Here is a 13,654-nt window from a genome sequence, read left to right as displayed (position 1 = left end):
TCACAACCACCTCTTAGCTTAGTGGTCGCCAACCAATCGATCGCAATCAACCAGTCAATCTTTGAGACTTTCACAGTAGATCCCAAAAATAAAAAAATGAAAAATAAATACACAAATACATTATGCCTGATAAACCTTTTGATACAAAAGCAAATTTTACCCGTAGAGCGCATATGTGAGTCATATGTAGTAACTTCTACTTTGAAAAAGGACCACTCAACAACTTCATGTCCAAAGGATCAACTTTATCTGGGACGGCAAAACCAATGCGGCGGAGGGGCTTATACACACATGCACAGAAAAGACCGGAAGTAAAACCGCACAACCCCGGAAACAACTTCTGTTTACAAACAGCTTTCCGTAGCGGGAGTATTGCTATATTACCATTATCCTCATTGGTATTAACTTTATAATGCTCACATTACAACATCTTTAATCCTAAGTTTCATTGTTTAATTTTATTTCAAAATGAAAAATAAATGAACAAAAATTGACTGTTGCACTCAGTGTGATGACTTTCTGTAAGTTCCCTGAAATTTGGCTCATAGCTACAGACAACCAGCTGAGACAGTCTGTGAGGTGTCTGTCAGTAAGACAGCTCCTGTACTTAGATTTAATAATTTTCATCTGTGAAAATGCAAGTTCACACAGATAAGTTGACCCGAAGTAGGCACTGACTTTTAGTGCACATGTGGTGAGAGGAGGAAACTTCTCCCTGCTGACAAGCCCCCAAAAGTCACCGTCCTTTGATCTTGCTTTAAGCTCGATGTCATTTTGCAAATCTATTATTTCCATTTCAATATCACTTGACACACCAAATACTTGCTGGAATTTGGCTGCTATCTGTTCTATATCGATCGGCCGAAATGGGTTTGAAATAAATGCAGCAGTATCTTTCATGACGTTTAACTCTACAAAACGCCGATCGAACTCTATTGCCAGTTTGTCTAGGTAAACACAGTACTGCTCAGGGCAAAAAGCATTTTTTTTCCTTGATTGCATATAACAGTTTCTCCAAGTTGGGAAGGTGTGTCAGCCTCCCATTCTTTGAATTTGAAATCCAAACACTGAGCTTGGCCTTAAATGCATTTACTGTGCTCATCATGTGGGGCAGGTGTCAGTCTTTTCCAATGAGCTCGTTGTTAAGTGCGTTTAATTTAGCCGTTAGGTCTGTCAGAAGCCCTAAATCCAGTAGCCACGCATCATCTGACAGTTCCTCGTGATCGTTGTTTCTTTATCTCAGGCAGCAAGTCAAGAAACTGTTGTAGCACAGTGCCCCCGCAAACCTCCTGAGGGACTGAACATTGGACTGAATGTTGAATCTGCCATGTTTTTCAGGTGTTTTGTATTGGTAAACTGTTACTGAGACACTAGTATAAGTTTCAGGGGTACGCAAGCTAATGACGCCACTGTTTTTTGTTTCCCAGTTCTTTTACATTTGGGGAATGTTGGAATTTAAAGGGGGAGAAGTGTTGTAATGTGAGCATTATAAAGATAAGTTAATACTAATTAGGATGATGGTAATATAGCAATACTCCCGCTATGGAAAACTGTTTGTTTCCAGGGTTGCGGGGTTTTACTTCCAGTCTTTTTTGTGCATGTGTGTATAAACCCGTCCGAAGCATTGATTTTGCCGTCCCAGATAAAGTTGTTCCTTTGGACATGAAGTTGTTGAGTGGTCCTTTTTCAAAGTAGATGTTACTACAAAAGGTATGAAGTATTGTAATATTCTTAAAGAAAGACAGCTATGGCCTGTTTGATATGCTGGTTACAGTGTTTTCTTGGTTGAATTAATTTGAAATTTTGACAAAAGCATTTTATGTAATTCAAATACAATTAGCCCAAATAAAAGGCCTCACGTTGGAAGTACAATCTGAGCTGTTTTTTCTGTAAACGATTTAGTAGGTTGACCTTGCCTTTCACTAAGGCTGAGGTAGGGGATCTTGGGCTTAAGAAGGTTGGCGACTGCTGTCTTAGCTAATCAAGCTTTTTCTGACCTGTTTCCTTGCACTGCCTAATTGCTTACTTTATTTGGCTGTAGAGGTTACTATCTTTTATTTTCTAAATAAATGCAGCAATCCACACATGGATTCGTATTTATCTACACGTGGTTAGTGCCTAATAATGAGAAAATACCGCCACGCAATAATAGACAATATTGGAATCCAGTTTTTAAATCATTATTGTTCTTGTCTCTGGTACCCTATCTTGAAGTTCATGTCAAAAAATTGATCATATTATATCAATTATATTATATTATTATACATTATAACACTCTCCATGGAGAGTGTTAAGTGTTTCAAATTGACAACAATCTAAAGGTTTTATAGTCCTCAATCTAACATTCAATATGTTAAGTTGACTACTGTCAATTGTGCTTGACCAATTGAAATTTGGTCTCCAAGATCTACCTCTCTTTAGTTAAAATCTTGAGTTATCTTGTATTTTTCAGTGACATTTCAAATCCCTCTTCACCGGCTGAAATTCAAAGTTCCTCCACTCTTTTCTCACAAATAAGGTTCTCTGACAGTAGAAATCAGGGTCTTTCTTTGAACAGATTCCAGGGCTTGCATTTCTTCCTCGTCTCCATCATCAGAATTTGAAGAGATAGTCTGAAAGGATGTAAAACTTAAGCATAGCAGCCTCTGTCATCTTCATGGCTTGATTGATTACTGATCTGATTTGGATATATCAACTCTCATATCTACTGTATTACTTAGATTTCTTTGAACTTGATTGCAATTTCAAGAATTCACTTTTGGCTCTTTAATAGTGCAAATAAGTAAAATTTTCAAAATGCTTTAAAAACTAGGTGAAGTGCAAATAAACAATACTTATAAATCTGATTGGCGATTAATTGTTTTATATACTAATAATACCAAAATTGGTCTGCACTCCAGTTTGCGGATTGGGAGGTCCTTTTCAGTTTTCCATATGCTTCTACAACATTTTCCTTAATTTTGTAGTGTTCTTCTCTGCTTGTATAGTTCCTTAGTAATGTAGAAATACCTGCTTTCATCAAATACAAGTTATTGAATAGTATTTATTTTGAACTTATTCTTTCTCAATAATTCTCTCTATAACTTTATATTTTGACAAATCTTTCTCTAAATTTACTTTCACTGTAAAGAGAACCTTTTGGCATTTATAGCAAGAGGATTCGAGTACAGGAGCAGGGAGGTACTACTGCAGTTGTACAAGGCCTTGGTGAGACCACACCTGGAGTATTGTGTGCAGTTTTGGTCCCCTAATCTGAGGAAAGACATCCTTGCCATAGAGCAGCGGTCCCCAACCACCGGGCCGCGGACCGGTGCCAGGCCGCAAAGCATTCGCTACCGGGCCGCGAGGAAACGATATGTTTTGGCGATAGGAGGCAGCTGCACCTTTTCTCATTCCCTGGCATCCCCACTGTTGAGCTTGAACGCATATGCGGTCATTACGCACACGTCATCCATGTCAGCGCGTGAAGGAGATCAACTCCTCGAGCTTGCAAATGACGGCGGGCTGAAAATTATGTTTGCCATTACATCTCTGCCAGCATTCTGGATGAAAGTCAAGGCTGAATATCCTGAGATAGCCACGAAAGCACTGAAAATGTTGCTATCTCTGCAATGAATGCAGAAAACTAAATTGCGGAATAGAGTGGACGTGAGGTACCCCGTTCGAGTATCGCTGTCTCCCGTCGCCCCTCGATGGCACCGTCTTGTTGCAGGAAAACAAGCCCAGGGCTCCCACTGATTCAGCGATATTGGTGTGTTGCAGTGATTTTATATGTTCATACGGGGAAAATATATGCTGTGTGTTTAATATCTAAATGTTACTTAAAATATTATGCTATTGACTTATATAACCATATAACAATTACAGCACGGAAACAGGTGATCTCGGCCCTTCTAGTTCATGCCGAACGCTACTATCACCTAGTCCCGTCGACCTGCACTCAGCCCATAACCCTCCATTCCCTTCCTGTCCATATACCTATCCATTTTTTCTTTAAATGTTAATATCGAACCTGCCTCTACCACTTCTATTGGAAGTTCGTGCCACACTTATTTCAAGCTTCCCTGATAGTTGACTTATCTCTATATTCAAGCGAGGAAAATATGTGCTGTGTTTAATATTAAATTCGTTAGATAAACCCTTTTAGAAACAAAATTGAATACATTAGCCACTTATCACCTGTATTCTGGTCGTGATTAACACCCCCCCCGAACAGAATCGCTAAAATCAATTTGTAAGGGGTGGGAGGGGAAATCGCCACGTACACGCATGCGCACACAGGTGCCCGCGCAAGGCTTCATGGTCATTGTAGTCTTACTCTGGGTAAACAACGTACTTGACTGCTACTCTCGTCCGTTGGCAACCCTACCCCCCCACCGCCCCCACTGGTCGGCCGGTCCGCAAGAATATTGTCAATATTAAACCGGTCCGCAATGCAAAAAAGGTTGGGGACCCCTGCCATAGAGGGAGTACAAAGAAGGTTCACCAGATTGATTCCTGGGATGGCAGGACTTTCATATGACGAAAGACTGGATCAACTAGGCTTATACTGGTTGGAATTTAGAAGATTGAGAGGGGATCTGATTGAAACGTATAAAATTCTAAAGGGATTGGACAGGCTAGGTGCAGTAAGATTGTTCCCGATGTTGGGGAAGTCCAGAACGAGGGGTCACAGTTTGAGGATAAAGGGGAAGCCTTTTAGGACCGAGATTAGGAAAAACTTCTTCACACAGAGAGTGGTGAATCTGTGGAATTCTCTGCCACAGGAAACAGTTGAGGCCAGTTCATTGGCTATATTTAAGAGGGAGTTAGATATGGCCCTTGTGGCTAAAGGGATCGGGGGGTATGGAGGGAAGGCTGGTACAGGGTTCTGAGTTGGATGATCAGCCATGATAATACTGAATGGCAGTGCAGCTCAAAGGGCCGAATGGCCTACTCCTGCACCTATTTTCTATGTTTCTAACCAAGTCTCCTCCTCCCCATCAAACCCCACTCATGCCTTACATTTGTTCCAGAGGCTGTAAATATCCATCACATAGTGCACACTGCAGAATAGTAACCATTGTGTAGTTCAAGAAGCAATTCTCCAGTAGTTCTCTGTACTTCAGATGACTAAATACAACATTCCTTGTCTTTGAATAGTTGACAGAATTTATTCAAAAATAGATGTTCACTTAATATAGTGAAAAATAATGATTCATTGAATTGCATGTGTTTTTGCTGTCTGCTCAGGTCAGAAGTATGAATGTGCACAAAAGTGGAATGTATATTGCGTGTCTATCCAGTGGTTTTTTGATTCTATTAAACTGGGTGCTTGCCAAGATGAAAGTAATTATAAAGTAGAATCAGAAAGAAAGTCTAAAGATTTGACTCCAAACACTTCAACGCCTACAAATATTGAAGATGCACTGAACCGTAAGTAGGACATACTTGTGTTTTTCCTTGTCTTTATGGTGGCGCCTTAGAATTTGGTATTTCTAAAGTGATTTTGTTTAAAACCCAATGTAACGATCTTTTACTGTGATTACCCACGAAAGGAACCTCAGGGTTGTATCTGGTGACATATCTGTATTTTGATAAATTTACTCTACTTTGAAAATGGAAGTTGTTTTAGTTAACTAGGTTTTCATTAACAAGTAGATAAGATACCTATTGGTTTATTCTCAGCTGTTAGCTAAGCTTCACTCATTTCATTGACTAGTTGACTCTTTACTATTGGTATTTTGCCTATTCTTAGCTCGTCCTCCGTCAGATGTGAGCCATATTTCCAATATTAGCATGAGCTGCATCAATGAGTCTGCATTCTCCTCTGCCATGACTGCTAGGATGGAAGTGCCTAATGACTATCTTGAAGCACTGGATCTTAATCTTTCTGAAGTTCCTGAGGATTTGTTAGATGGATGTAAAGTAAGAATGCTTAAAAAAAATTTCAATAGATAATTTTATTTGACTGAAACTACAAGGATAAACTATATTGCTGTATGTTTGATTACATATAAACATATTAAGGACATTTTTAAAAAATCTTTTAATTACAATATATTATTTTCTGACAAATGAGTATTGTAAAGCTAGTAGTTCTTTACATATATAATCTGATACATGGATGTATAAATATCTTTGTCAGATCTATTTATCTGGATTTGGTGGTAAAAAGTTGGATAAATTAAGACGGATGATTAACTCTGGAGGAGGTGTTCGATTTAATCAAATCTCTGAAGATGTTTCTCATATAATTGTGGGAGAAGAAGATAAGGAGCTGAAACAATGTTTAAATAAAATGTCACACAGGTATTGTCATTGCATGCTTGGTACAAAAAGATGACATGAAGTGAAATGGATATAATTATGCTTGTGTGCAATTTTACATCATATCTTCCCTTTACAATACAAAAACCTTGTTTGCAACTGTTCGTTGGTTTAAGCATGTAACTTGTATTAATCTGCTGAAGTATTGTCAAGAAACATTTCTTGTTCAAGGCGAGGCTACAGTTGGTAACTACAGGAAAAACATAGTAGGTTAAGGATTTGACGGTGTAGGTAGATGCTAGGCGCCATAGTAGCATAGCAGTTAGCAGGATGTTATTGCATCTCAGGCTTCGAAGTTCAGTTGTGGTGTCATCCATAAGAAATCCGTACCTTCTCTGTGTGGACAGCATGGGCTTTCTCCGTGTGCTCTTGTTTCCTCCCAGAGTCCAAAGATGTATTGGGTAGGTTAATTGGTTATTGCAAAATTGCCTGGTGATTAGATTGGGTTTAAATCAGGGTCATGGTGGTGCGGCTCAAAGGGCCTGAAGGGCCTACTCTGTGCTGTATCTCTAAATAAAATAAACAGATTGTTTTTGGATGGGTTAATAGTGGTTAGTTTACCAAAGCAAAAATAGGAAGGAACAAGTACCATTTAATGTACCATAAGTTAACCATTTAATTCCTCAATGCTTTGTGTTAGCAGATGTCTTGCAGCGCTTCAGTGAATTGCTTTTGATGTATACTTTTACCACCAATGTTGCCTGTTAAATATTTCTAGTTTCTGTTTTATTTCCAATTTATAGCATCAGATTTTTTTTTGCTTTTTAGCAAGAGGAATCCTTTGAAAATCATCTGCTATTTGATTAGATTACCAACCGTTTTGATCATTGTGTATTTGGTAACCTTGGTTAACCCCTAGCTAACAAAAAACCTATCTGCAGGATTCAAAACCTCTGGGGAATATTTGTGAAGCAATAATTGATTCTCTGCATGAATTACTTTGCACTGGGTTCTGCCAACAAAGAAAATAGATTCTCTGCATCTGTCTTAAATCCTACAGTGGTCCCCAACCACCGGGCCATGAGCATGTGCTACCGGGCTGCAAGGAAATGATTTGACTTGGCGATATGAGCCAATATGAGTCAGCTGCACCTTTCCTCATTCCCTGTCATCCCCACTGTTGAACTTGAACACACGCGAGGTCCGCAAGAATATTGTCAATATTACACCGGTCCGCGGTGTGCAAAAGGTTGGGGAGCCCTGATTTAAGACACCCTCAACTTCTAGAGAATGCTAGAAATCTAAGTTAACCATTTAATTCCTCAAATCATTCTGGTGGACATGAGTGCATTCTAATGGGGGTAAATATTTCTTAAAAATTGTTCTCAAAAGTAAATACAGTTCAACTTGGATCTCAACAGATCTCTACAAAGTGATTAATTACAAAGTGCATATTCCTTATTTAATTTACTTTGGCAAATAAACCAACTATTCATCCATTTAAAAATTCATCCTAAGGCTCTTGATTTTAGGCAAAAACCAATATCATTTTATTCGTATCTGGTCTGTAGAAACCCAAATTCATTAGAGTCTGTTACTAACAATCAGTCTTATCCATGCATAAGTATTGTTTGTTCCTGAAGTATATACAGTAAAATTCCAATAATCCTGTATCTGGTTGTTCACAAATCCTGATGGTCTTGCATCCGACTCATCAGTCTGGAATTTGAACCAGGGCTACAGAGTGATTGCCGATTGCGTCGCCTCTGATCTGGGCCGACATTTACGTGCTGGGCGGCACCTAATTAATTAGCTTGTTTATTTTGGCTTTTTTCTTAAAGATGTGCTGGGTGCGTTCTGGCTACCGCTGCACCACTGCATTCTTTGCAGCAATGTATTGGTCCGCAGCCTGGAGGTTGGGGACCACTGATGTAAATGATTCTTTATTCATGTTCTCCCTCAGACTTTCACTTGCTCTCTATCTTTCCACACCCCCAACCATTCGCAGTTGCATATCAACCAAATGACTATGTGCAGTCTATCTACACAACAAATGTGCTTTCACGCTATCAAAGTTCTCTTTGTCTCATTCATCCTTTTCTCACCCTCCCTATTTTTTTAAAAAACTAATTGGGTTTGTTTCTGTACCGGTTTTGACAAAGGTTTTTCATCTCCAATGAACCCTGTTTTTCTTTCCACTGACATTATCTGACTGTCCCTTTCCCTTTGATTTTTCCGTGAAATTTTATTTTGAAGTCTGTTACTGCCCTTTGAAATTTTATGCCAGGTTCCTGCAAATGGTCCTTAGGTTTGCCTTTCAATGTTTGGTGGCTGAGATGCACAAAAGCTTTCAATAACCCGATTTGGGTAGCAATACTGATGGCTTTGCCATTCAATATTGCGATCAGTTTATTGGTAGATTTTGTCCCCTTTGTTTTCTTCATTTCAACACTTGATATTTTGTTGAAGTCGATGTTGGTTCCCAAGTATTTATAGGTGGTCACTTAAGCTTATTTAATTTTTGAAATTCCATTTTCAGGAAATGGGCATTATAAGCAAGGCGAGAAGTTATTGCCCAACTCTAATTGCTGTCAAAATGACTAGGCCCTTCCAAAGGACAATGAAGAGTCATGACATATTCATGTGTCTAGAGTCACACATAGGCCAGGCTCGATAAGGGTGGCAGTTTTACTCCCTCAAAAGTCATTAGTCCAAAACGTCGACTGTACTTTTTGCGATAGTTGCTGCCTGGCCTGCTGAGTTCCTCCAGCATTTTGTGTGTGTTGGTTGGATTTCTGCAGATTTTTTCTTGTTAGTAACTAAATGGTGTTTTATGACAATCTTACAAATTTATGGTCATTGTCACCAATGACTTTTAAGATCTGTTACTAATTAAATTGAAATCCTGCAGTTGCCTTGTTAGGAATTGAACTGAAGTTTCTAGACCATTTTGCAGAGGTGTGGATATTTATTGCAACTTTTCGATGGAATGATATTAATTGAACTGATATTTGTGTTAGGCCACATGTGGTTACAGCAAAATGGTTGGTGGATTGCTTTTCCAAGAAACACCTACTTCCTGTTGGGCAGTATTTCCATCCAAATTACCAGCCTGCTGATCCAATACCAGATCGTCTCAGCAGTAACCAAACTCATTTGACTCTGAATGGCAGTAATATGCTGAAAGCAACCACAGTCAATCCCAAAAGACAGTCAGAAGCAGATGATGATCTCCTATTACAGTACCTAGAGAATAACAAGACTGTGGGTAAGAGACTAATCTTTTATTTTTTAATATCAAATATTATGGTAACTTGTGATGCGGTTTCTTCCCTCAGAGGATTGGGCATTGCTAGGTTTGTAGATGATCTTTTCATCTGTTTCAACTTGATTTTGGGTGAAAATTAAAGATTTTTCTTTGTCACTAGTTATAAACAGGTATCAAATCTGTATTTCTATATATATTTCTTTAAGTTTAGCATCTCTGTAGATCCAAGTTTCATGATGTTTAGAAATATTAAATTATTTTACTTCAGATGTGTTATTGATGATAATATCCTTCCTCATATTGAATGCCTTTTTGCTGTAATGAGCCTAGATACAACTTTTGTTTGCTGGCAAAATCCTCCAGGATTTGGAAGGAATTCAAAAACTATTAAAATTAAACTCAAAGCAGTTAAAATAGTTTTAAATAATTAAAAACTTTGAAGCAAATGATTAAACAATATAGAATATCTTCCTCACAGATCTTCTGTCCATCCACATGAATGGTTTTGGATGTTCCATCTTAAATTCTCACCTGGCAAAACATCAGGAAGATTCCCCACCGTGAGTGCTGAAAAATCCATGCTCTGCTGCTGATCTCCATGTGGATAGAGTCTAATATGTCAGCACAGTCAGTGATGTTAGGCCCCACTCCCCATGAGCTTGGCAGCATGGACTTCAGGACATTAGCATTGTCAGTGCCAAACTCACTGATGTTACTAGTGTAAATTTTACGCAAATCTGCAAGCGTGACCCAGCATGTTGCAATCTGTTACTCACCCACATCCCAATAGTTAATGATCTCAGCTGCTCTACTGCATCTGTCAGTAAAAGTACAGTGAGTGTTTGGGAGGGAAAAAACAGACTTACTGAAGCTAGGTTGCCAATTACTTTCCTCACATCTCAGTCAGATGCCATCCCCTTTTAGTAAGGTTTTAAAAACCAACAGAAGGTGAATGAAATGTTATGGGGAGAGAAGAGATGAAATGAAGGTAAGCTAGTCAATAATATTAAAGAGGACAGTAAAAGTTTTTTTCAGATATATAAAGAGTAAAAGAGAGTTGAGAGTGGATTTCAGACTACTGGAAAATGAGGCCCAGGATATTGTCCGCAATATCATATCCAAGGTAAAATAATTTAATTACAGCAGCAATGGGAGACAAAGAAATGGCAGAAGTATTGTGTGTCAGTCCTTCACTGTGGAAGACAGCAGCATGTATTCCAGAAATTTGAGACTTTTGGGACAGAAGTGAGTTTAAGTTGATCACTCAAATCATTGAAATCATTCAGTCTTCCCCAGTCAAAAGCCCCGGAGGATTTCAGGCCTGAGGTAAATCAGCCTTGGTCACAGGTCAGATTTGGGATGGTAGGCCTATTCCAGCTTTTGTTTTGTTGTGTTCCAAGTTAGTACATCTGTATTTTGTATTATTGTCTTGTTCGATTGCTAAAACTTGCTTTCTCATTTTTCCTTGAGTTTCAATAATTTAAATGTTAATCTAATGTTTTTTCTTATCATATAGATGGTCCTGAAAATGCGGAAAAAGTAGATTGTAACTTAACTGGCAATCTGCGCACTGCACAAAATAATGAGTCGGCAAACACTTCTGCAAACCAGGCAAAATGTGCAGAGGAAGGACTATTTCAGAAAAAGCGATTTCTGATACTGGGCTTTACTAAAGAAGATGAAACGTATATGTCTGAAGTCATTGAGAAAAGTGGCGGGAAGGTTCTACAGCCCCACAGCCGAGCTGTTGCGGACTATGCTGTTGTACCTTTATTGGGAACATGCGTGGATGCAACTGTGGGTGAAGTAGTTACAAATACCTGGCTGGTAAGAAAATTATTAGTAGTGACATTTTGCTGCATGACAGGTGGGTAGTACAGTTAACTGCTTTTCCAATTGGATGACACTGAAGCAAAGTTCATTTCTTATTTGGCAGTAAAACATATGATTGTTATTTGGGGCAGATTTTTTAAAAATTCTCCTCAATTTGGAAACAATAAAATATTATTTTGAACTGAACATAATCAAAATCTAGGAAGTTATTCACAAAAAAACCAAAAATATTTTATGTGTGTTTTGCCTTAATTTAGTTGTCCTAAGAAAAAATCCAGACATGTTATAAGTAAATTGAGTGACTCAGCGTATCCGTCAGTCTTGCAAGAACCAACTTTGATTAATGCTGACCTTTGAAAGTTTTAGGTTAAAAATGAATGTTTTGTTTAATTGTGAAATTGATATAACCATATAACAATTACAGCACGGAAACAGGCCATCTCGGCCCTTCTAGTCTGTGCCGAACTCTTACTCTCATCTAGTCCCACCGACCTGCACTCAGCCCATAACCCACCATTCCTTTCCTGTCCATATAGCTGTCCAATTTAACTTTAAACGACAACATCGAACCTGCCTCAACCACTTCTGCTGGAAGCTCGTTCCACACAGCTACCACTCTCTGAGTGAAGAAGTTCCCCCTCATGTTACTCCTAAACTTTTGCCCTTTAACTCTCAACTCATGTCCTCTTGTTTGAATCTCCCTCACTCTCAATGGAAAAAGCCTATCCACGTCAACTCCATCTATCCCCCTCATAATTTTAAATACCTCTACCAAATCCCCCCTCAACTTTCTACGTTCCAAAGAATAAAGACCCAACTTGTTCAACCTTTCTCTGTAACTTAGGAGATGAAACCCAGGCAACATTCTAGTAAATCTTCTGTGTACTCTCTCAATTTTGTTGACATCTTTCCTATAATTCGGTGACCAGAACTGAACACAATACTCCAAATTTGGCCTTACCAATGCCTTGTACAATTTCAACATTGCATCCCAACTCCTCTACTCAATGCTCTGATTTATAAAGGCCAGCATACCAAAAGCTTTCTTCACCACCCTATCCATATGAGATTCCACCTTCAGGGAACTATGCACCATTATTCCTAGATCCCTCTGTTCTACTGCATTCTTCAATGCCCTACCATTTACCATGTATGTCCTATTTTGATTAGTCCTACCAAAATGTAGCACCTCACATTTATCAGCATTAAACTCCATCTGCCATCTTTTAGCCCACTCTTCTAACTGGCTTAAATCTCTCTACAAGCTTTGAAAACCTACTTCATTATCCACAACTCCACCTATCTTAGTATCATCTGCATACTTACTAATCCAATTTACCACCCCATCATCCAGATCATTAATGTATATGACAAACAACATTGGACCCAGTACAGATCTCTGAGGCACACCACTAGTCACCGGCCTCCAATCTGACAAACAGTTATCCACCACTACTCTCTGGCATCTCCCATCCAGCCACTGCTGAATTCATTTTACTACTTCATTATTAATACCTAACGATTGAACCTTCCTAACTAACCTTCCGTGTGGAACCTTGTCAAAGGCCTTACTGAAGTCCATATAGACAACATCCACTGCTTTACCCCCGTCAACTTTCCTGGTAACTTCTTCAATAAATTCAATAAGATTTGTCAAACATGACCTTCCACGCACAAATCCATGTTGACTGTTCCCAATCAGACGTTGTCTATCCAGATAATTATATATACCATCTCTAAGAATTCTTTCCATCAGTTTACCCACCACTGATGTCAAACTCACAGGCTGATAATTACTAGGTTTACTCTTAGAACCCTTTTTAAACAATGGAACAACATGAGCAATATGCCAATCCTCCGGCACCATCCCCATTTCTAATGACATTTGAAATATTTCTGTTAGATCCCCTGTTATTTCCACATTAACTTCCCTCAAGGCCCTAGGGAATATCCTATCAGGACCCGGAGACTTATCCGCTTTTATATTTCTTAAAAGCTCCAGTACTTGCTCTTCTTTAATCATCATAGTTTCCATAATTTCTCTACCTGTTTCCCCTTATCTTACACAATTCAATATCCTTCTCTTCAGTGAATACCGAAGAAAAGAAATTGTTCAGAATCTCCCCCTTCTCTTTTGGTTCCACACATAGCTGTCCACTCTGATTCTCTAAGGGACCAATTTTATCTCTCATTATCCTTTTGCTATTAATATAACTGTAGAAACCCTTGGGATTTATTTTCACCTTACTTGCCAAAGCAACCTCATATCTTCTTTTAGCTTTTCTAATTTCTTTCTTAAGATTC

The 13,654-nt window shown here is 38.7% G+C and overlaps 1 protein-coding gene across 2 annotated transcripts in view; it reads left to right on the top strand.

Moving 5' to 3' along the window:
• Positions 1–13,654, top strand: part of topbp1 (DNA topoisomerase II binding protein 1) — a 127,020-nt gene that overhangs the window by 35,624 nt on the left and 77,742 nt on the right. For both annotated transcript variants that reach the window (XM_063069992.1, XM_063069993.1), the window contains exons 7-11: positions 5,233–5,415; positions 5,738–5,907; positions 6,128–6,291; positions 9,270–9,517; positions 11,034–11,344. In XM_063069992.1, the coding sequence (XP_062926062.1) occupies positions 5,233–5,415; positions 5,738–5,907; positions 6,128–6,291; positions 9,270–9,517; positions 11,034–11,344 (1,076 nt within the window). The remainder of the gene's footprint in view (positions 1–5,232; positions 5,416–5,737; positions 5,908–6,127; positions 6,292–9,269; positions 9,518–11,033; positions 11,345–13,654) is intronic.

This window comes from Mobula hypostoma, chromosome 17, assembly GCF_963921235.1.
Source record: "Mobula hypostoma chromosome 17, sMobHyp1.1, whole genome shotgun sequence".
NCBI lineage: Eukaryota > Metazoa > Chordata > Chondrichthyes > Myliobatiformes > Myliobatidae > Mobula > Mobula hypostoma.
The sequence above is the reverse complement of the archived record's forward strand: the minus strand, read 5'-3'. Positions and strand labels throughout refer to the sequence as shown.